The sequence below is a fragment of the Diabrotica undecimpunctata genome, chromosome 3 (assembly GCF_040954645.1).
Source record: "Diabrotica undecimpunctata isolate CICGRU chromosome 3, icDiaUnde3, whole genome shotgun sequence".
NCBI classification, from domain to species: domain Eukaryota; kingdom Metazoa; phylum Arthropoda; class Insecta; order Coleoptera; family Chrysomelidae; genus Diabrotica; species Diabrotica undecimpunctata.
This window is the reverse complement of record NC_092805.1, coordinates 154706415-154728464: the sequence shown is the minus strand read 5'-3', so window position 1 is coordinate 154728464 and position 22050 is coordinate 154706415. Positions and strand designations below refer to the sequence as shown.

Genomic DNA, 22050 nt, shown 5'->3' with positions numbered 1-22050 from the left:
AGTTGATGCCACTTTAAAAACACTTATCGTTAAGGGTACCTAGTAACAGATGTTTGTATTATCATCACTTTTTTGAAAGGATAAATATCTTAAAATAAACCAAAAGAAAAAAAATTTAAAGAATTAATCTTGTACTGAGGGCAGATACTCACCAGACTTCCCAAAACCAAAGTTTCAATTTTATCTTTTTGCCTGATATGGTTCCTAACTTAACGGGCAACGAACGCCGCAAGTAATTAACTACCAAGCAGACCTAGCTTGAACAAGCTGGCTAAACGACCGTTCCCAAAACTTGTGTATCTGGTGGCACAAGTATGGACACTATTGAGTAGTCCAAGTAATGGATAGACACTAGCCGATTTCCACAAAAAACCAAAGGATAACAGCCATACCTTAAAGAAGCTCTAAATAAGATCAGCATATCGTATTTCATTGGACTGTACTTGCACACTACAAGATTGAAAAAACTTCCTCTATGGCCAAAAAGACAGTCCTTAAAATATTTTTAAAACAATTAAAAGCCGCGTATAATTGAAAAACAGTTAAGAGAAGGAAACATTTAGGGCCCAAAATAACTGGAAAACTATCATTAAAACACAATAAGCGAGAGAAACCTGCTTAAGGAAATGTGCATTTCCTTGCACTGAGCTTTCGACATCTTCTTTGATATCTTCTTCAGGGCTTCCGAGATCTCAGTCTCTCGAGCCCCCAGACAATACTACACTAATAACTAACAAATGTATTACTGCCACTGGGAACAGAGAACGGTTTATTAATACCGTCGAAGAGTGAACGGAAGGTTATTCATCTGCATGTTGTTGGAAATGGACGCTAATATTAACCCGTGGGCTACTTTAGTAAAAGGATGCCCTTAGCTTTTAGAAAAAAGAAATCTATTGATAATGGATACAGGGTCGAAGTTATAGTTGAGAATGTACTTTAGTAGATTAAGAGATTCTTCTTTGTAAAGAGAATTTTACGTCTGTCTTTACTATGTCTTAATTTAATAAGAATGTGTTCTTTAAGGCTGAGGGCTTTTACGAGGTTAGTTTGTATCTGTTTGAGTGTGTCGGAATGGTAATTCAAGGAATGGTTGCTACCATTTTTCTTTTCTGTACTAGGTAGTGACTAATATGATATAATTTGTGCGAATAACTCGCATATCTAAAAATGAGATGCTATTTTTAAACTCAAATTTACATGTAAATTGTATATGAGGATCAAAGCAGTTAAAAACTGATAAGGTACTCAACGCCTTGTGCGGTGGAATTTCTAGAATCCAATCGACGACATACCGTTTCACAAAGGGAACTTGAAAATCTAACTTCTTGATACTCTCATTAACAAGATCGTCTAGTACAAAGTTGATTAGAATGGGGGAAATTGTAAATTCCATAGGATTTCCAATAGTTTGACGATAAAACTTGTCATTAAAAATTAAATAATTGGTGTCGAAGGTCAATTTTAATAATTCGGAGAATGTGTTAAACGATACTGAACTGTGGGGTTGGATTTGATTCTAATGGTTGCGGAGGGAAGTTATTATACTGGAAAGTGGAAGATTTTTAAACAAGTATGCCACTTCAAAGCTTGTTAAGACAAAGCCTCTGGGTAATTGAGCTATATTCGTGTTAGGAGAATTTATTGACGATAATATAGGTCTCATACTCATTTGCGGCTTGTAGATTTTGTGAAGACAATAAAACCTGGGAGCATTGCTATTGTAATTAGAGGGATTTGGCTTGTTTCTCGTCATATATACAGTGTGTCCGTAAAGTATGGAATGAATTCGATATTTCCTAAATGAAAAGCCTTTTTAACAAACTCTAAAACACGTCGATTTTTAAATGTAATGTTCTACATTTTACAATAAAATTTCAATATACAAGGTGATACACAATACAGTGATGACGTCATCGGCTCTTTTTTTAAATGTAACACCCTGTATTTTAGGACATTTTTCTTCTTCTTCAAGTGCCATCTCCGCGGCGGAGGTCGGCAATCATCATAGCTATTCGGACTTTTGAGACGGCTACTCTGATGTACATCAGAGCAGCCGTCTGCATGTGCAGTACATCCGTACCAATCTCTCAGGTTGCGCAGCCATGACATTCTACGCCTCCCTATGCTTCTCTTTCCTTGGATCTTTCCCTGCATAATCAGGACATTTTTAGATCGATAAAAATGAGCTGATTTCAAAAAAGTATAATACTCGGGTCTAATGGATATAATTTGAAAGATATGCGCTTAGAAAATAAATTATTTATTATCAATTGCAAAAAAGTTGCCTACTTCTAGTCTTCTCCTAAAAGTTTTTGGTAAACTGTAATTATTTTTAGTAACGTTCAATAACAATTAAGTAGTATAATAATTGTATTAATTCGTGAATATTCTGTATTATTGCTTAGAAGTAATTTTAAGTAGAAATGAATTTGACTGTAAAGCAAAGAATTGAAATACTCATGATGATTGGGTATAGAGACAAATCGCAAACTCAGATGGAAGTGTGTAATTTATTTAATGATAAATATATCGAGAAATACCCATCACGCAGTCAACAGTAAGTAAGATTAAAACGAAATTTCGAGAAACTGGTGCGGTTGAAAATGCACGCAAATCAGGTCGTCCCTCTGTAAATTATGTTACAACATAAGATGTTCTACTTGCTTTTAAAGAAGATGCGCACATTTCTGTTGGTAAGGTTAGTAGTGATCTCGATGTTTGGAAAACAACGGTACACAAAGTACGTAAAAGTAAGTAAAGTAAGTAAAATGCACAGTTGTACAGGAATTAAACGAGGATGATCTAGATAAAAGAATACAATTTTGCGAAATAATGATGGATAATAGCCACCGAAACCCTCTCTTGGTTCAAAATATTATTTTTTTCTGATAAATCTACATTCAAATTAAATGGCGAGGTTAACCGTCAGAATTGTAGATACTGGGCAAAAGAAGACTTCAACTGGATGCGGTAACATCATACACAATACCCGCAAAAAGTAAACGTATGGGCTGGCATTGTAAGAAATAAAATCATTGGACTTTTGATAAAAGTTTATGGTTTCAACAGGATGGTACGCCTCCGCATTATTTTAGATGTTCGAAGGTACCTAAACGAAATTTTTCCGAACAGGTGGATTGGAAGAGGTGGACACATTGAATGGCCAGCGAGGTCGCCAGACCTCAATCCTTTGGATTATTTTATGTGGGGTCATTTAAAGAATGTTGTTTATAAAACGAAACCTGCAAATTTTGGAGACTTAAAAACAAGAATTCGTAAAGAAATAAACAATATTTCTCAAGAAAGCATAAACAAGGTTCTACAAGAATTTGTACAACGTTTAGGTCACTGTCAAATACAACAAGTGCTACAATTCGAGCATTTAAGATTAAGTCATGTATTAATTACTGGATTACTTTCAAGTTATTAATTATAATTTATTTATAATTTATTAATATTGTAAATCAATAAAAATTAATTTTCTAAGCGCATGTCTTTCAAATGATATCCGTTAGACCCCCAGTAGTATACTTTTTTGGAATCAGCTCATTTTTATCGATCTTAAAATGTCCTAAAATACAGAGTGTTACTTTTAAAAAAAGAGCCGATGACGTCATCACTGTATTGTGTATCACCTTGTATAATGAAATTTTATTGTAAAATGTAGAACATTAAATTTAAAAATCGACGTGTTTTAGATTTTTTTAAAAAGGCTTTTCATTTAGGAAATATCGAATTTATTCCATACTTTACGGACACACTGTATGTATTGATATATGTATACATAATATATATATATATATATATATATATATATATATATATATTATATACATTATATATATATATATATATATATATATTATATACATTATATATATATATATATATATATATATATATATATATATATATATATATATATATATATATATATATATATATATATTATTTATTTATTTTGATATTGCGAGCTGATCACGACCGTTATGTGTTTAATTCTAGATATAAAAGATAAATTCATTCGGGGAAATTTAAAACATTACGTTAATTTTTAATAAGTTAGAGATTTCAAAATAAAACATAGCATAGATTATTATTTTTAATAAACTCATTACCTGGTTTGATTGTAATTCATTATCAGTTTTAGTAAATTTGTAACAATGAAAATTTGCAATTTGTCAAATACTTAGTCTATTGTTCTCGTTTAAATGACTCTAGTGAATTCTTGTGCCATTATAGGACAAAGTGGTAAGTTGTTTTTGCGTAGTTTTTTTAATATAAAAATTTAAGGATTAAAAATTTTTTTTTTTTAAATCATTAGTAAAAGTAATTCTTTCTGGTGAAAATTGAAATGGTAACAAAAATTTCCATGCCTGGCAGAGTATTTTTAGCTAGGACAGGAAGTACCTTCATCTGTGTTATTTCAAGCAATATTTTGGTTTCTGAACTAGTCTGCATGTATGTCATTCTAAACCTTAAGGGCCCCATTCGCGATAAGATCGGTATCGTTACACGTATCACAACAAATCGCGATATCTTGATATTTGTATCTGTACCTCTTCTGTACCTACAGGTTGAGATGGACTCATGAACAATCAGTTGAATTAAAATTTTCTTTAATTTACATGTAGAAATGGTGTTACTGCCATCACCCGTGCTTATTGCAGTAGCCATTACGTTGTCAGATATTTCAAAAAAGAAAAGACGACAAAATGATTATGGGTAAAGCAGTGGTAACCTCAGAGAAATAAATATACAGTGACAAATTTACTGCAAGAATTAATTAAGTGCACGAACCAAGTGCATTTCAGAATGGCGATAAAGCTTCTTCTTCTTATTTCGCCGTCTCCATTGAATAGTTGGCGATCCAAATGGCAATTGTAGCTTTGAAAACTGCTGCATGAAAGATTTCTCTGGATGAGCGGTCAAATCATCTCCTCACGTCTTTCAGCTACGAGTTCTGACGTCTTCCAGCCGATCTTTTGCCCTGAAGTTTACGTTCCAATATGATTTGGAGTAATTAATATCTTTCACCTCTCAACACATGACCCAAGTATTGTATTTTTCTCTCTTTAATTATGCTGAGTAATTCTTTTTATTTACTTATGTCCCAAAGTACCTCACCCTTTATAACTTTTTGCATACATGGAATTCTCAGCATCCGTCTGTATATATACATTTCAAAGTCATCTAATTTTTTTGCTGTTTCAGAGTCCATTGTCCAACTTTCTCAGTCATACAGTAAAACAGAGAAAACGTAACATCTGATCATTCCAATTCTGAGCTCTAGACTAAGGTCTGATCTTGTAAAAATGTTTTCATGTTCATGAGTGTTTTCGTCGCTTGTTCGATTATTGATAGAATTTCGTTTTTGGATTACACTGGCTGTTAATATTTGCTGACAAATATTTTATGAAAGTTACCTGTTCTATTATTTGTCCCTTGGTATACAAATGTACGTTTGTTGGTATCTTTGAAAATACTAAAATTTTAGTTTAGGAAACATTTAGATGTAAATCAAACATTTCGCTATGACGAACTATCGCATTTATTATTATTTTTTTTATTAGAAAAAGATGTCGCATCCACCAAAAGGCTATTAGCGACGGAACAAAATATAAATAACAAAGTTAAACACCTACAGATTATACAAAATGTTTATGGATCTGAGATAATTCACTATATTGTCACAGGAACAGTTTTGACCTAAAGCCTGTGGTAGAGTGTTTGGGATCTTGTAGCGCTGTCTTTCTTGGTCATATTTACTACTAATTGTTAAAAAGTGTTCGACTGTTAATCGGACGTTACACTGATCACATATAGGTGGATTTTTCTTTGTGAAAACGTAGGAGTGCGTTAATCTGGTATGTCCTAGACGTAAACGCGCAACCGCAATTTGTTCTCGTCTATTACGCGACGATGGAAACCACTGAGACACATTATTTTTGATTTTATTTAAATTGGAATTAGTTTGAGATCACTCATTTCGCCACAAACACAACACTTTATTTTTAAAATAAGCTTTTAAGTCACTGGAAACACACTTGTCTATCGGCTCCGACAAATCACTTAAAATTGCCTCTCGAGCTATCTTGTCAGCTTCTTCATTTCCTGTTATTCCGACGTGTGAGGGAACCCATAAAAACTAGAAGCTTCTTCCATGTTCATGAGCTTGGGAAAGCTGGTATTTTAGCAACTTTTCAAAAGGATGTTTCGGAAAAATGTGTTTTAATGAATGTAGAGAGACGTGGCAGTTGCTCTAATAACCTGCAAAGGCTATCAGAACTTACTTGTTTGTCACAAGGAAGGTAAACATTGCAAATAGATACTAAACTGGTAGATATGATTCTGATAGCAACGGCCTCCAAATCACTGACTATTGGAATTTGTATCGCCTCGATGGATTTGTTTACTAGTATTGCTACACCACCGCTTGCACGACTTGCATCTGTACGGTCTTTGCGGAAAAAAGTAAAATTTTTTGAATTGTACAACTGATTGGTCTTTAAGTTTGTCTCCTGTAGACAAATAATATTTAGAGAATATTCAGATAAAAGAAGCTGTAGCATAGGGAGACGATGGAAGAATCCATCAATGTTCCATTGAAGTATCGAGTTAAATGTTGTTAACAGATTCGGAGTTAGATGATACTGAACGATTGTCTACAGAAGAGTCACTATCTAAGTCAGAAATCTCTTTCCTTAAGTGGGTGTATAGTTTCTTTTGAAGTTTTGTAAACTTGCTTTTTGTAGATTTATCATTTGCATATTGATAGCTGCTTTGTAAAAGACGGAGTAAACCAACCATATCAGTTGTAAATTCTTTAACGACGCTAATAGTGTCGGGGGAGCCTTGGACATTATCAATCAGTAAGGACAATTGGTGGAAATTTAAAACGAATGGTGGGGTATGATTATCAATGAAATTTTCAAGAGTTTCCCGTGTAGATTGAACTTTAGATCAGCGCGGTTTTTTTGGTTTAGAGAGTTTGGGTTTTGCAAACAGATTTTCTGATGAAATTGCTGAATCTGAGGAAGGCGTGTCGATCTCACCAATACTGCGTTTTATGGAAGAACTTGCGTTTTCGCAATTGCTAATAGAGTTTTCACTTAGATGATGTGGCTTTATTACATTTAGAAGTACTGGAGGTACTGAATTGGTTGTTTCAAAAAATTGTGGTGATGTATCAGTTTTATTAGAATTTTCTGCAGTTGTATCTAATGGAAAAGGAGCTGATAGATTGGAAAATATTGCTTCCGAAGTTTGTGAAAACGGTATTGCCGCTGAATGAGGTTAATTAAAAGTGTTGCTATGAGTAGGAGTATTAGTAGTTTCTTTGTTGTGAAGATTTGTAGGTGTAGGTGATATGCTTGGATTTGATAATGGATAACTTGATGACTGCTGGGTGTTTGGTACCTTGTGTAGTATACTTGTTGAAGCTGTTTGATTTGGTACTTCATTGTTTGACTCAATATGAGTTGATTCCGTTACTGAACTGGTTTTGCATTGGGATGATATGTGTCCTGTATTTTTGCAAATAAAGCAGGTGAGTGTACCTTGAGACAAAAATATGCGGTAAGGTGTTTGGTCGAAATTTATTAGAATAGAATCTGGAATTGGTGATGTTATAGGGCTTACATAAACTTGCCTCCGAAAGCTCAATATGTGACTATATTCGGGAAGAGTCGAGCTAATTTTCAGAAATGTTATTGGGGAAATAAGCTTTAAACCGATATTCTGTAATTCTTCAACTAATACTTGATGAGGAATTGACGGGCAGACTCCAGACAAGACTAGTCTTTCTGCTGGAGAGACAAGTCTTCGTGCTGTTACAACTTCGCCGAGTACTTCTATAGAGCCATGTTGTGTCATGAAGTTATCTACTACGGTTTTGTTTGCCAAATACATGCAGATTCTATTATGAGATAATCTAGATGAAAAAATATTATTTTTTGGGTTGATGATTGTACCCAAAGGAATGAGATAATCCTGCAGTTTAGCATTATCGATACAACTAAATACAATTGCTTGGTTCTTACTCGGAAAAGAATGTGAAGCGGCTGAAGCATAACTGTTTGTGATATTCGAACGTTGATTTACTGGACTGGTTAGATCGGAAGGTGTGTTTACATTGTGCGAAGTCATTTTAAGCTGCGGTGGCGAAGGCCTTACTCCGACTCTGGTAAATGAAAAACCAATCGCATGCTACTATAAGCTACTTAAAGCAGCTAACCTCACAAAATGATTGTACGGTAGTGTATATTTATTATTTGACGTTTTCTTTTCACAATAATAAAATAATAATTACGTATAGATGACTTACGTAGTAGTATCTAGTAGATAAACACTTTAATTTTAAAAAACTATTTAATAAAACCACTTGTTTTTATTAAAAACTAGGAGTACGCTATCAGTACAACTCAACCGTACCTTGACAGGGCCGGTCTCCCCGCATTTATTTTATTTTGTATTTCTTGTGCGTTGCTTGCTATTAGGACCGTATTATCAGCGTACCTAATGTTGCAGCTGCAAGCGGTGATGTTCGGATGTCGTGTGCTCCATTTCAATTGTTGCCGTTTGGTGTCAATATAGTTCGCAAGAGATAATTCGCAAGTCCTGTTCGTCAATTCCAGTTGTTCTCAGAATTTCGATCATCTTTGGATGGTTAACGCAGTCAAATGTTTTTCGATAATCAATAAACCATGCATATACATCTACATTCATGTCTCTGCATCGTTATGTTAACACATTTTAAGGCAAAAAGAGCTTCTCGTGTTCCCAGTCCATTTCGAAATCCGAATTGAGTATTACTCATCTGAAATTAACACTTCTTGTAAATTCGTGTATGAATGATTTTGAGAAAATTTTTAAGGACATGAGACATCATGCTTCATATTCGATAGTCATCGCAGTGTGAGGCATTGGATTTTTTTGGTAATGTTACAAATGTTGAGTTTAGCCAGTCTGATGGTTTTTTTACCAGTATGATATATTATCTTATTGGATAGTGCTGTTATTAGGTCGAGGCTTTTACTTTCATTGTCTGCAATTATATTAAGTATTTCGACATTGATATTGTCTGGACCGGTAGCTTTTCCGTTTTTCTGAGCTTTTAATGCATAAATAACTTCTTCTTTTTTTATTTTTGGACCTTCTTTATTTATTCGATCATCCGTGGATGGTGGAGAACAAGGTATCTCATCGTTAAATAGTTTCGCTAGCTGATTTACTTCTTAACAAAGTTACAACTTTTTTAAGTTCTCGTCTAAAGGCGCAACGAGAGCTCTGTATTTAGTTCATGAAAAAATTGCGATCATTGTTAGGATACTTTTCTTTGCATTTTTTTTTACCAAAATTGTTATTGCCGATTCCCTAAATTATCTATTTGAATATTCTTTTTACATTGAGTTCAATAAACATTGATAAACTTGACTTCAATAAACAGAACTACATTGAGTTCAATAAACATTAATATAATTTGTATAAATTCATAAATTCCCCCCAAAACTCGCGAACCGCCATATTGAAAATTAAAATTGTGTATACTTTAAACAGCACGATGCCAAAAAATTAACATATACGTTGAGACACATCTGAGTTGCATGCACGCGTTATCATAGTTTCACGAGAATGATACAAAACAAACAGTGATACCTTTTGTTACTGATTAAGTTATACTGAGATAGTCAAATACACAATAATATGAGATTTGTATAAAAATATTGATACTTGCGGCAGGTATCGATACCGACCTCAACGTGAATGGTGCTCTTTAACCTTCGGAGTACCAAGACTGGGTCAAGCGTGACCCGAAATTCACTTATTTCTTAATATTTCCTGAAATAATTTTTTTACAAATCCTATTGATCGTAAGTGCTCCTTATCTGTTTCAATCTATTTTTTCGTGTATCATTCGTGAACATGCAAATTACAGTTTTTCCTCTACGTAAAATCTATGATGCCGGGTCAGTCCTGACCCGTTCTTGGCATTTCGAAGGATTTTTCAATATGTTTGTAGGTACACGTAAAACGCAGCCGTCTCTGTTTACCAGTAAACGTATTCAAGGCCAAATGATTATGTTTGTAGAAATATTAGTCGATAGAAGTTAACCTTGGGAGTAAATGGCATATCCTACAAGACCTAATAGGCATATCCTACAAGAAAGTCCGAGACAAGAGGTCCAACTTTGGTGTAAAGCGGTATTTTATGTTTGTTTATAAATTTAAATCAAGCATCGATCTTGAAGTGTGCAGTATTATATCAAAATGTGGAAAAAGAATAAACCTTTGGGTGAAGCTGAGTTGTATGCCTTACTCCTATCAGATAGTGAAAAAGATGGCCTTGCAGAGCTTGATGAAAGCAATAGTGAAGCGAGTGATAATGACGATTGTGTGCCAGAAGCACATGAAGGTAATTTATCAATTACTGAACTCGAGAACGAGGAAGTTTTAGACAACTTCTGAAAATATAGATAGTAAAAGATCTAACGTATCTGATGTTTTGTGCGAAGGACGAACATGGCGTTATTTAGCTCCAAAAAAGGGTAAGACATTTTCATGTAATTTATTACAGAAAAACGTAGGTCTAACTAAGAAAAGTCAAAATATTGAGACATGCATGGATGCCTTTAATTTATTTTTTTCTGATAGTATTATGTCAATGATTCTCGAGTATACCAATAAGGGAGCCATTGAGTTCATAGCTGCGTATAACAGTAAGAACGAGGAAAACATGAAGGATTGGATTGAAGTTGATCTAGTCGAACTGCGTGCTTTCTTTGGTATACTTATATTATGTGGAAGGTTCAGAGAGTCCCATGAGAAAGTGCAGAATTTATGGTCCAATACAAATAATGCATTTACGCGTCCTATTTATAAAGCATCTCTAAGCCGGAATAGATTTTTAAGTATTTTGAAGTATATTCGCTTTGATAATTTGGATACGAGAGCAGAAAGAAGAGAACGAGATAAATTAGCTCCTATTCGAGAAATCGCTGATCTATTTGCCCAAAATTGTAGGGAATCATATGAACCATCTGCTTTTGGTACTATCGACGAGCAGCTTATTGATTTTAGGGTACGTTGTCCATTTCGGATTTATATACCAAGTAAACCGAAGAAATATGGTATAAAGGCTTGGACCCCATGTGACGCTGAAAATTTTTATTGCTGTAACTTTGAGATATATACTGGAAAGATTGGTGATCAATGTGAACGTAACCAAGGCCCAAGAGTTGTCAAAACACTTGCAGAACATTGGTATAGGTCTGGTCGAAATATTACAACTGATAATTTTTTTACCGACATTGCTTTATCTGAAGAACTCTTATCCAAAAATTTAACTCTTTTGGGTACTATCAGAAAAAATAGGAAGAGTTTACCCAAATCATTGCTTGAAATGACAGATCGCTCACTGTATTCTTCAAAATTTTTGTTCACTAAAAACATTACCTTAGTTTCATATGAAACCAAGCCTAACAAGTTTGTTGTATTTTTATCGACCTTACACAATGAACATGAAATTTCTGATGAAAACCAAAAGTTTAAACCAAGGATTATTTTGGATTACAACAAAACCAAAAGTGGAGTCGATATTTTAGATAAATTGATTCGAGAGTACACATGTAAAAGAGCAACAAAAAGATGGCCCTTACGTATATTTTTCAACTTTTTGGATATTGCGTGCTACAATGCTTTCGTTCTATGGAATACGAAAAATCCTGAATGGAATAACCAAGTAAATATAAAACATCGCAGAAAACTATTTCTGGAGGAGCTTGGAAAACAATTAACCTCACACAATATAAAACGAAGAGCGGAAGCAATACAAGAAGAACCCACCGGATACCATAAATCCGTAATCGCTGCAATAGAGACCACCGGTGTTAGTGTAAAAAAGCAAATAGAAGTGCCGCAATCTGCAACAAAACGAGGTCGTTGTTATTCTTGTAGGGGTAGTGACAATAAATATTCAAAACGGTGTGACATGTGTAAAAGATTTATTTGTAATACTCATTCAAAACGCGAAGAAGTACATATTGTCAAAATTAAATGCAACTACTGCCAAAAAGACCAGGATGGTGAACCATCTTAAAAATTTAAATACAAAAATTTAGTATTATAATTATTTTGTTTCTTTGTTTTTTGTTAAATTAAAGATACTGTATAACAATACTGACTATTTAAAACATCCTTATAAATAAAATGAGAATGGGTCACGCTTGACCCATCATGGTAATCTAAGTAAGTAAGTCAAATAATCTTGGTACTCCGAAGGTTAAAGTATGTTTGTGTACTCTTGATTTTACTTTATTACCGTTTTTTGTATTATTTGTTTTTTACTTAAAATCCGATAACTTATTACCTGTTACTGTAATAGTATATCAAACCTCAAAATAAAAGATTCTCAATATGACATTTGGTTATTAAAATTCTTTATGCTTCCAGTTTGTTTACTTTATATAGCTATTATATGTGTTTTTAAGAAATCTATATCAAAGTTATGTGGGTTATCTGTTTTTAATGTATTTGATGGAAGTTCCTCTTTTTCTTTGATTTCATATGACGGTATATGACCTTATCTGACCTCGTTAAAGTGATAATAAAGAAATTAAAGGGTGCTTTTTTTTAAACTATCTCAAAAATAATCTGTTGGGTATTTGTCAATACGATACTGATACTTTGTCTAAGAACATATTATGCAGAAAGTATCGATGATAGTCGATTTTATTTGATTTTTCTCTATATTAAGTGTAGTAGCCATTATTTAGAATCTTGAATTGATGGCTTTGAGTGAGGATTTCCCTACGAATAAGTTAAATCTTTTACTACCTTTAATGTTAATTAACCATAATTTCATTTTAAAGTACATGTATTTTAGGTTTCTTCGTTTTAATTTATAATTCGGAAATCGTTCTAAAAAATCGCTTGTATTTTGAGCATTAAAAATGAAACCGATTTTATAAGAACTGTTAACGCAACTTTAAGTGACCCTGTTAGTCAGAGCGACAGTAAAATATCACTAAGAATGAGGAATCGTAAAATAAACACCTCCAACAGATGATACTAACAACCTTAACAACCCAATTGTACAACAGTCGCCGATGTTCAAGATGAATTCTGTTGCAAGGGAAGGAATTTGCGAATCAAAGAGGACTTAACAGGGGAAACAAGATAACACACGGACGAAAATTCTAAGTAAGAACTAATACTACTAATCAAATCTACTGAAAAAAAAAAACAAATTCTTAAATTAAAAGATAAAACTGAGAAAATTACACATTATAATCATGGCATCTGCACTCCTAGCGGAGTGATTGTCGCCCTCTTTGGGCTCTTCTGATTGATTTGTCGGTACAAATCAGTCCGCATTAACATTTTGGTTTTATAATTCGTTATGTATTTTTTACAATATTTCTTCATTATTTTTTGTTTTTGCTCATGGTTTTCCAATCTCTAACTCACATCTTCTTACGGTCCGAACTTATCCGGTTCTTTCACCTGGTCTTCGGTCTTCCTCGTGGTCTGCCTTATACTGGTCTCCATTTGGTGATTTTCTTAATAACTGCCTCTTGATCTGAGTATATGTACCTTGATCAATCTGACGATGTCATTTTCTTTCAAAAGTTTCTTTAACCCCTTCAGTACACGTGCTCTGTTCTCTTACGTGACTACACGCATGGATTACATCGTACTGGACATCGTACTTTGAAAGGGAATTGTTGGACTAATATTAAATAAGAAAAGTCTTTTTGATTAGGTGATTAGTGTGCGTACTAGAAGTACTTTAGTGTTTGTATTTATGGATCCCATTTTATTTAGTATGTTATCAACTACAGCTTTACTGGAAAGATTAATGCATACTTGGTTATTATATTCTTGACGAAAAAATAATATTTTTTTGTTGAACAAGTAGATCTAGTTGCAAAAGATAATGTTTTGCAAATTCGAAGCATTGTTAAAATTTTTCACCATTAATTGAACTGAAGATGATGGCTTGTTCTTTTAGTGAAGATTTTGGACTGGTTTGTTAAGATGCAACAACAGAATATATTAAACTACTTTGAGAATTGGTAGGAATTTCCATTGATAATAAATTATTATTAGTCATTTAATTTCACTAAAATACTTTATTTTAGTTATAGTCATATTTAAGAACGGCCCTGATTTTAATTGTTGTTGATAAAAAACCAGTCCAGTGTTGTCTTGATGTGATGATTTTATTAGATCGATTTCCAGAATTATATATGAATACAATCTAATTGATGTTCTTTACTTACGTTATTATGTCTTTATAATACTAAATTTAATAAACAGGTAGGATCACTTTTGTTGATTTACTATGGTGAAAATCCTAGTATAAAATGGCGAATATATTGGAGCTGAAATTGAACACACTATGTGGCTCGGAAATCAGATCTGGTTTTCGATATGTAGCTTTGATTGAGTAAATGTTTTTTATTAAACTTTTGTAGGTAACCAACATGGCACCAGATTTTAAGAAAAAAACCGTTTCTGCAGTTGGAGGGTCAGATTATGAAGTGATGCTGTTAACGCTGTTTGCTACAGGAGGATTTCACGATTATCGAGACCACAATTGGAAGCTGTCAAACGAAAATATAAATGCTGGAAAATTCGAAGATTTGGTATTCGAAACGGAATTAGGCGACATCCTTCTTCAAGCTAAACATAAGGAGAACGGTACACTAAGCGATAACGATTTTTTATCAGTAAATTCTTCCAATAATTTTAGTTTGGCCAAATATATTCTTTCTTTTAAAGGCATTAAAAGTTTTAAGAATGTGTCTCTAATACTCTGCACTAACAGCCAAATAAATAGAGGCACTAATTTATTTATTAATGGTTCTTCCGAACAATACGAGATGATTTCTAAAATCTGTTCAAATGTCCAAATTTATAAACTAAAACATGAAATATTAATAGAAACATTACTAAAAGCAGTTAACGAATATAAAATTAAGCTAAAAGAGGGTCAAGAATTTAAAGATGTAGTTGTAGATATATGTGATATAGAATCTTTTGTAGACAAGTTTGTATGTATTGTTCTTCCAGATGGTACCATTGAAAATTCTATTAGATGTCGACTTGATATCTTCGAAAAGCAGTACAACATTTCCATCAGTTACAAATATGTAACAGATCAAATAAAAAATTGGTATTCAGAAAAGCCGTCTAAAGCTACTTACATGACAAACGACTACTTTAAATCAATTTTATACTCAGAAAGTAGCAAAAAATATATTGAATCTTTGTTAAGTGAAACCATAGAATTTAAAAGCACTTATAGGTTTTCAGAATTTAATTTAGTGTTAGGTGAAGCGAGCAATCTAAAAATCGTTAAAATATTTCAAAGTTTAGGACTTACCAATTCTACGCCGGGTATGCTGAAGGAAAACCTCTATAATAAAATCATATTTTTTAAAGTATACGGTTGTATGAAAATACTACAAGAATTTATTAACTGTTTTTATATAAATAAATACAAATACTTAATAGTTCAGTTTGATGACGTTAAAAGCTCCGATGTCGTAGACTTCTGCGATAAAGTTAAAGTTGAGGTGAGTAAATTAAAAAATCAAAATTCAAAAACTGTAATATGTGTTTTAAATGACCAATGTTTGAATGAAGCCAATTATTTACAAAAATTTTGTGAACCGCTTTCGTTAAATGATTTTACAGATAATGCAAAAAATTATTTTCTCCAAAAGAAAATATTATTTCAAGGATCACCTACAAATCTCAACACCTTTATTAATCTTGTCGATGAAAAGTTACTGGCTGATCTCTATACTGTCGAAGAATATCATATTGGAGACCCTTTAAAAAAATTAGGTGTAATATCAAACTATTATATAAAAAGAACGTTAAATAACATGTACACGTCTATCAATGAAGACGAACTTTTAGAAAAATGTGAAGAAAAATTTTTAGTTATTTCCGATCAACCAGGCTCAGGTAAAAGTACTCTTCTGGTAGAAATGGCTAATAATTTAAAAACACTTAATCCTCACCATTGGATTATGCCGTTAAATCTTAAAACAACTGTAAGTTATCTTAACCAAATGGAGAATATATCTTTATTTGATGCCTTAGAAGCCCTAGAGCAATATTGTAAGAATGACTTTGAAAAAACATTATTAAGACATGTACCAAAAGTAATTATAGTTGACGGTATCGATGAAATAAGCGAGAAAGATAGAAAAGCTCTAATTTTGTTTCTTAATAAGTTATCACTTTTAGATGATGATATTGTAAAAATAGTTGTTACAACCAGATACTACACATTTATATTAGAAGAATTTGCCACTATTAATGATTTGTTAATTCTAACATTGCAGGAATTTACAGAACAAGAGCAAATAGAATTTTTTCAAAAGTACTTTTATTTTAAGCAAAAATTTGATAACGTAGATATTCCAAAATTTGTAAAAACTTTACCAAATGTTCTTTTACACTTTCTAAGCATACCACTCTACACTGAAATGGTGGCAGATATTGTTTTTGATAAAATTTCTGAAGAAACTACTTCATTTGAAAGTTTGGACTTTAAACACAATAACACATATGAACTTTTTGAACGGTTTTTGCAAAGAAAACGGGATGTTTTTATACGCTCTAAAAGTAATTCTGATAGCGATTCTGTATTGTCTACAATACTGGATGATTGCTTCCGACGGTATTTGGAAGACCTTGAAATCCATGCAATCAGATCAAATTTTACCGATACAAAATTTTTAAAACTACTCAACATTGATATAAACCAAGAGATAGACAAAACTGTATTACATGTAGGAATCTTGGAACATATACAAAACAATATAATATTTGTACATAAGACTTTTGAAGAATTTTTTGTAGCACGACATATATGGAAGCAACTAAAGAAAAATGAAAATAATGAGGAACTGTTTTTATTTATTTATCAGGAAATATTTTTACACATAGAAAAACAAAACATTTGTCATTTTATAGATTGTATTCTGGAGCAGGATTCGGATACTCAAAAACATTATCAAATTTCACAAAACTTTGGCAAACTTCTAGAAAATCTTTGGGAATCTTCGTGGCAACAAAATAAAAATATTATGAACCTAGCTTCCCAGGGGTCAGTTAATATTTTAAAACTGTTACTTGACAACTGTAGTACAGTTTCTAATTTTATTAATAACAAAGGAAAACATGGAGAAACAGCTGTACTTTTAGCAGGTCATCATCTACCAACAATTGAATACTTAGTAAAAAAGGGAGCTGACATTTCTGAGAAAGATAACAATGGCTTTACAATACTTCATTATGCAACAACACAATTTTCAAGCTTTGAAGACTTTGAATCGCAACTATCGGCACTTAGTAGTTCCCTACATTACCGACAAATGATGATCCACATACAGTCGGTACGTACTAATCTATACAGATACAAAGAACTGGATACGTATATAAAACGTTTGGTTTCGCAGCATCAGAAGAGCATAATTCTGAGACGACAAGGCAACAATTTTAATAAAATAGCTGATTATTGCAAAAGCAAAGGACTTGACTTTAACGTAGAAACAAAAATAGGGACTTCCATTTTACATTATGTTGCGTACTGCGGCAGGTACAAAGAATTTAAATATTTGATAAAACAAGGGGCGTCGATATTCCATAAAGATTCCTATGAAAATAACATAGTACACTACGCAGTACTTGGAGGAAATGTAACTATTCTTAAATATTTATATAGCAGAAACATCAATCTTAATGAAAAAAATTCAAATGGGGTAGCACCGATACATTTTATTCCTATTGGCAACTCAATTGACGTAGTTAATTTTTTTATTACGATTAAAGATAAAGTCCCTATAAATACCGAAGACTCTTTCGGCAGAAACTTACTTTTCTATATTAATTCTGCTACCTCACTAGAGTTACTTCAATTATTGATTAAATGCGGCATAGATATTGACCAAAAAAGTTCTGATTTACGATATAACATGCTGCATATGGCTGCGTATACGGGTGCCCTGGAAATTGTTAAATACTTGATAAATGAATATCCTATTTTATATTGTTGTGACAAAATTGGACAGTATCCAGAACATTACGCAGCTGAAGGTAATTCTGTGAATGTGTTAAAACATTTTCTAAGGTCAAAGTCAGACATCACTAATATTATCGACTTAAGAGGACAATCGGTTCTTCATTTGGCTGCTGTTGGAGACTCTCTAAATGCAGTTAAGTATTTAGTAGAGACATTGGGAATGAATCCTGATCTTAAAGATTTCTCTTTAAGATCAGCAGTTCATTGTGCAGCTGGAGCTGGTTCCCGACAGGTTATAGAATATTTTATATCAAGAAATGTTAACTTAAATTTACGTGATGATATGGGAGCCACAGTTTTGCATTATGCAGCAGACAGCAATTCATCTACTGTATTTGAGTATATATATCGTCAAATAAACGTAGATCAAGATGCTGTTGACTATATTGGAAATCACTGCTTACATTACGCTGTCAAATCTAATACATCAAAAATATTGTTATTCTTGTTAGAGTTGGGAGTAAATTATAAAGTAGTTGATTACAAAGACAATAATATTCTACATACAGCTACAATGTGCAACATGTTAGAAACAACGCAGTACATTTTTGACAAATATCCAGATCTGTATGCGCAAAACAAATTACATAAGTTTCCTCTACATTATGCTGTTGAAGTAGATGCTCTGAATATAGTAAAATATTATATCGCGAAAGGTAAAGACCATAACATTTTGTTAAAGAATAAGGTCAATATTCTGCATCTGGCAGCAAGCAAAAATGCTATTAACGTCTTTATGTTTTTAATTGAAGAATTAGGTATGGATCCAAAAATAGGTAACAAAGATGGAAAACTATGTATTCATTACGCTGCTGAGAACGAGTCTTTCAAAATAATCAAATATTTAGAACAAAGACGATTCCCATTTACTGATACCGATTTAAACGGTGGCAATGTCTTACATCACGCGGCTTCTGGAAACGCTATTAAAGCCTTAGAATATTTTACAATCGAAAAATACATGCCCCTTTTAACACCAGATAAAGGGGGAAAACTACCACTTCATTACGCTTGTCGAAATAATCGTTTAAATGTTGTCAAATATTGGCTTCAAACAGGATTGAAAATCGATACTCCCGACTATCGAAACAGCAATGTTTTACACTGGTGTGCCATTGGAAACGCTTTGGAGACTTTAAGATTTTTAGTTAAGAAATGTCACTTTGACAAACTACACGATAAAGATAATAGCGGAAAAATACCTCTTGATCTTGCCGTAGAGTATGATTCTGTCGAGGTCCTGGACTTTATACTTAACTATGATGTCTTTACGGTGATAGATCAAGATGGGAATACCTTACTTCATATTGCTGCACAATATGATTCGATTAAAGTTATTAAATATTTACTAAACGAAGAGGGTATGTACAATTACTTAAATAATAATTTAAGTTATTTATTTAATAAATACAATAAAACTCCTATTGATATTGCCATCCAGAATAAGTCCCAAAAGGTAATGGAATATTTTAATGTATACCAAAAACAGAAACGTAAACATTGTGCTGTTATGTAAGAAGAATATATAAGTTCTAATATTAGTAAAGAATGAACAGACTGATATGTTTTTGTACACACTTATGACAAATCAAATAGTGGAAAATGAAAAGCATTTTTCAAATATGTAAACTGTTTTGTATAAAACTTAGAAGTCGCTGGTTAAATGATATTAAAACAATGCAATATTTTGACTGTAAATAAATTATAGAAAAATAGCAAATACAACTGTGAATGAATTACGAAATTAACTAGCTTTAACTCATACTGTTGTCTGTAAAAAGAATATATACTCACCTTTTAAAATATTGATGTATTCGTAACAGGCAGAAGAATTGGTCGCGGTGCGTCAAGACGACATCCGAGGCACAAAAGAAAGGACGTCTCGTACTTACTGTTCGTTGTTTCGGTGTCGAAGTGGAAGTGTCTTGAGACTTAAGAGGTTCAGAAGGAACCTTCTAACCGTAAGGTGGTTTATGGACAAGAGCCTATAAATCAACCCTATTGTAGAACCCTTCTGAATAGCGATAATCCAATTCAATGGTACTTCACACGTTTTGTGTATATTGGCGACACAAGATAACAGAAGAAGTCAAATTCTCCGTACTTAAAAGACCATCTAAGCCAGTTTAACAATTTTACGAAATAACAGGAAACATATAGTTTAAAGTTAGGATATACAATTAAATTAGATCGCATTATAGTACAGTAAAAGAAAAATATTAAATGTAAAACATAAAAATAAATACCACATACTTTCCCAAACATAAACATTTATTTCTTAGCTGAGCGCTTTAGGCTTATAAAGCCATCTTCGGAGCTATGCTACAATAGAACAATGACATTAATAACTAATTTGAAGTTTACAATGTTTCACTTACGTCAAGTATTTACAATATCACTACTAGGAAAGATATCATTTGGTAAAATTTCAGAAATTTTCTTTTTAACCCTTTCACTGCTACATTTTAATTTAAGACATGCCCAGAAGCGACTATTTGTTATTCTAAAAAAATAAAAAAATTTTATTGAAAAAGTCTTTTTTTGGATTAAGGGATGTAAAATTATTACTCAGATGTCAAATTTGACATGGTGCACGGATCCGTGCCATTCGCACTGGTCAAAAAATTTTCTATGCAGTGCTCGTCGGCACGGATCTGTAACAAATAAATTGTTAGGAGTGGTTTAGGCTAAAATTTATGTAGAAGAAACTTTAAAAGATGCTAAGAAAATCTTTATTTTGTTAATCAGTAAATAAAATATTTGAACTCTAAGATTAAAATATTGTTTTGAAGCTATTTTCTTGTGGCATTTTAAATTAATTACTATTTAAATGGGAATAAGCCACAATTAAAGGTTAAAATACGTTTATTGATGTTTCAATTTCCACTTCGGAAATCGTTCTCAAAATACAATTAAACAAATTTTGTTTTTTGTTACTTAGTGAAAAATTCTTCTAATAATGTATTTTGAGAACGATTTCCGAAGTGGAAATTGAAACGTCAATAAACGTATTTTAACCTTTAATCGTGGCTTATTCCCATTTAAATAGTAATTAAGATTAAAATAAAAAAAGAACAAGAATAATGCACTTTTCCCAATAAAATAACAAAAACAGAAAAATATGTGTGTTGTAACAAAATAAAATAATCTAATACAATAAAAATATAATCATTTTTCCAATAAACATAAAACGAAAAAGAGCAATCTAAAACAAAAATAGTAAAAATGTTATTTATGGGTAACATCGAAGCAATCTCCCACACAATATCCGGATCGTTCAGGACATCCTTCAGAATGGTACAATGTCATTTTCCGAATTTTCTTTTAGGAACAAAATCTACAACGTTTTCTGTTTGTTTCACCTTTTTTGTTCACAGATGTAGGTAATTTTTCTCAGTTTATGTGATGTTGGGTTATTGGTCCAGGCAGCTTTAGTATTGAGTACTTCAATTTTTAATAGTTTTGATATGACAGCTAGTCGGAAATCATAAAGACTCATGGTTTTACCTAAATATTTTTTGAAGAGGAAAAAAGCATCGAGGAGCATAAGTTGTATGAAATGGATACCTAATTTTTTTACCGCCTTTATGTTTTTCTGTCACAGGGATAATATGCATTCGTTTGGTCCTGGTGGTCTACTCCGCCTATCTGCTTATTGTAATGAAAAATTGGTTTAGGTTCTGTTTTGGTACAATGTCTTCTATCTGCAAACTCGGCCATTTCGTTTTCATGTTCATTAGATAAATATAGAACATCTCTTTTTTCTCTCAATTTGCCTACCAACAGGTGAAAATACACTGCATATGTTTCACCCTTTTTAAGGTTTTTAGAAATAAGTTTCGTGGGATTATTAATTCTTTTTGAATTCTGCGTTCCAGTGCAATAAGTCTTGCGCTTAGTTAGCTGGTTGGCTAGGTCAAAAGAGTTATAGAAATTGTATAAGT

The 22050-nt window shown here is 32.5% G+C and overlaps 1 protein-coding gene across 2 annotated transcripts; it reads left to right on the top strand.

The window, feature by feature from the left end:
* Window positions 1–4085: 4085 nt before the first annotated feature.
* On the top strand, window positions 4086–20938 carry LOC140437629 (uncharacterized). 2 transcript variants are annotated; one of them, XM_072527250.1, is made up of 3 exons: window positions 4086–4254; window positions 12887–13203; window positions 14481–20938. In XM_072527250.1, the coding sequence occupies exon 3, from the start codon at window positions 14490–14492 to the stop codon at window positions 19620–19622; it is 5133 nt and encodes a 1710-aa protein (XP_072383351.1). In that variant the 5' UTR covers window positions 4086–4254; window positions 12887–13203; window positions 14481–14489; the 3' UTR covers window positions 19623–20938. The 2 variants fall into 2 exon arrangements, with proteins under 2 accessions (XP_072383351.1, XP_072383350.1); XM_072527249.1 differs by lacking the exon at window positions 12887–13203 and having other exon boundaries at window positions 4087–4254.
* Window positions 20939–22050: the final 1112 nt, after the last annotated feature.

Coding starts and splice junctions, on each gene's coding strand:
- LOC140437629 (XM_072527250.1), top strand. CDS start 14,490: ATGGCACCAGATTTTAAGAAAAAAACCGTTTCTGCAGTTGGAGGGTCA.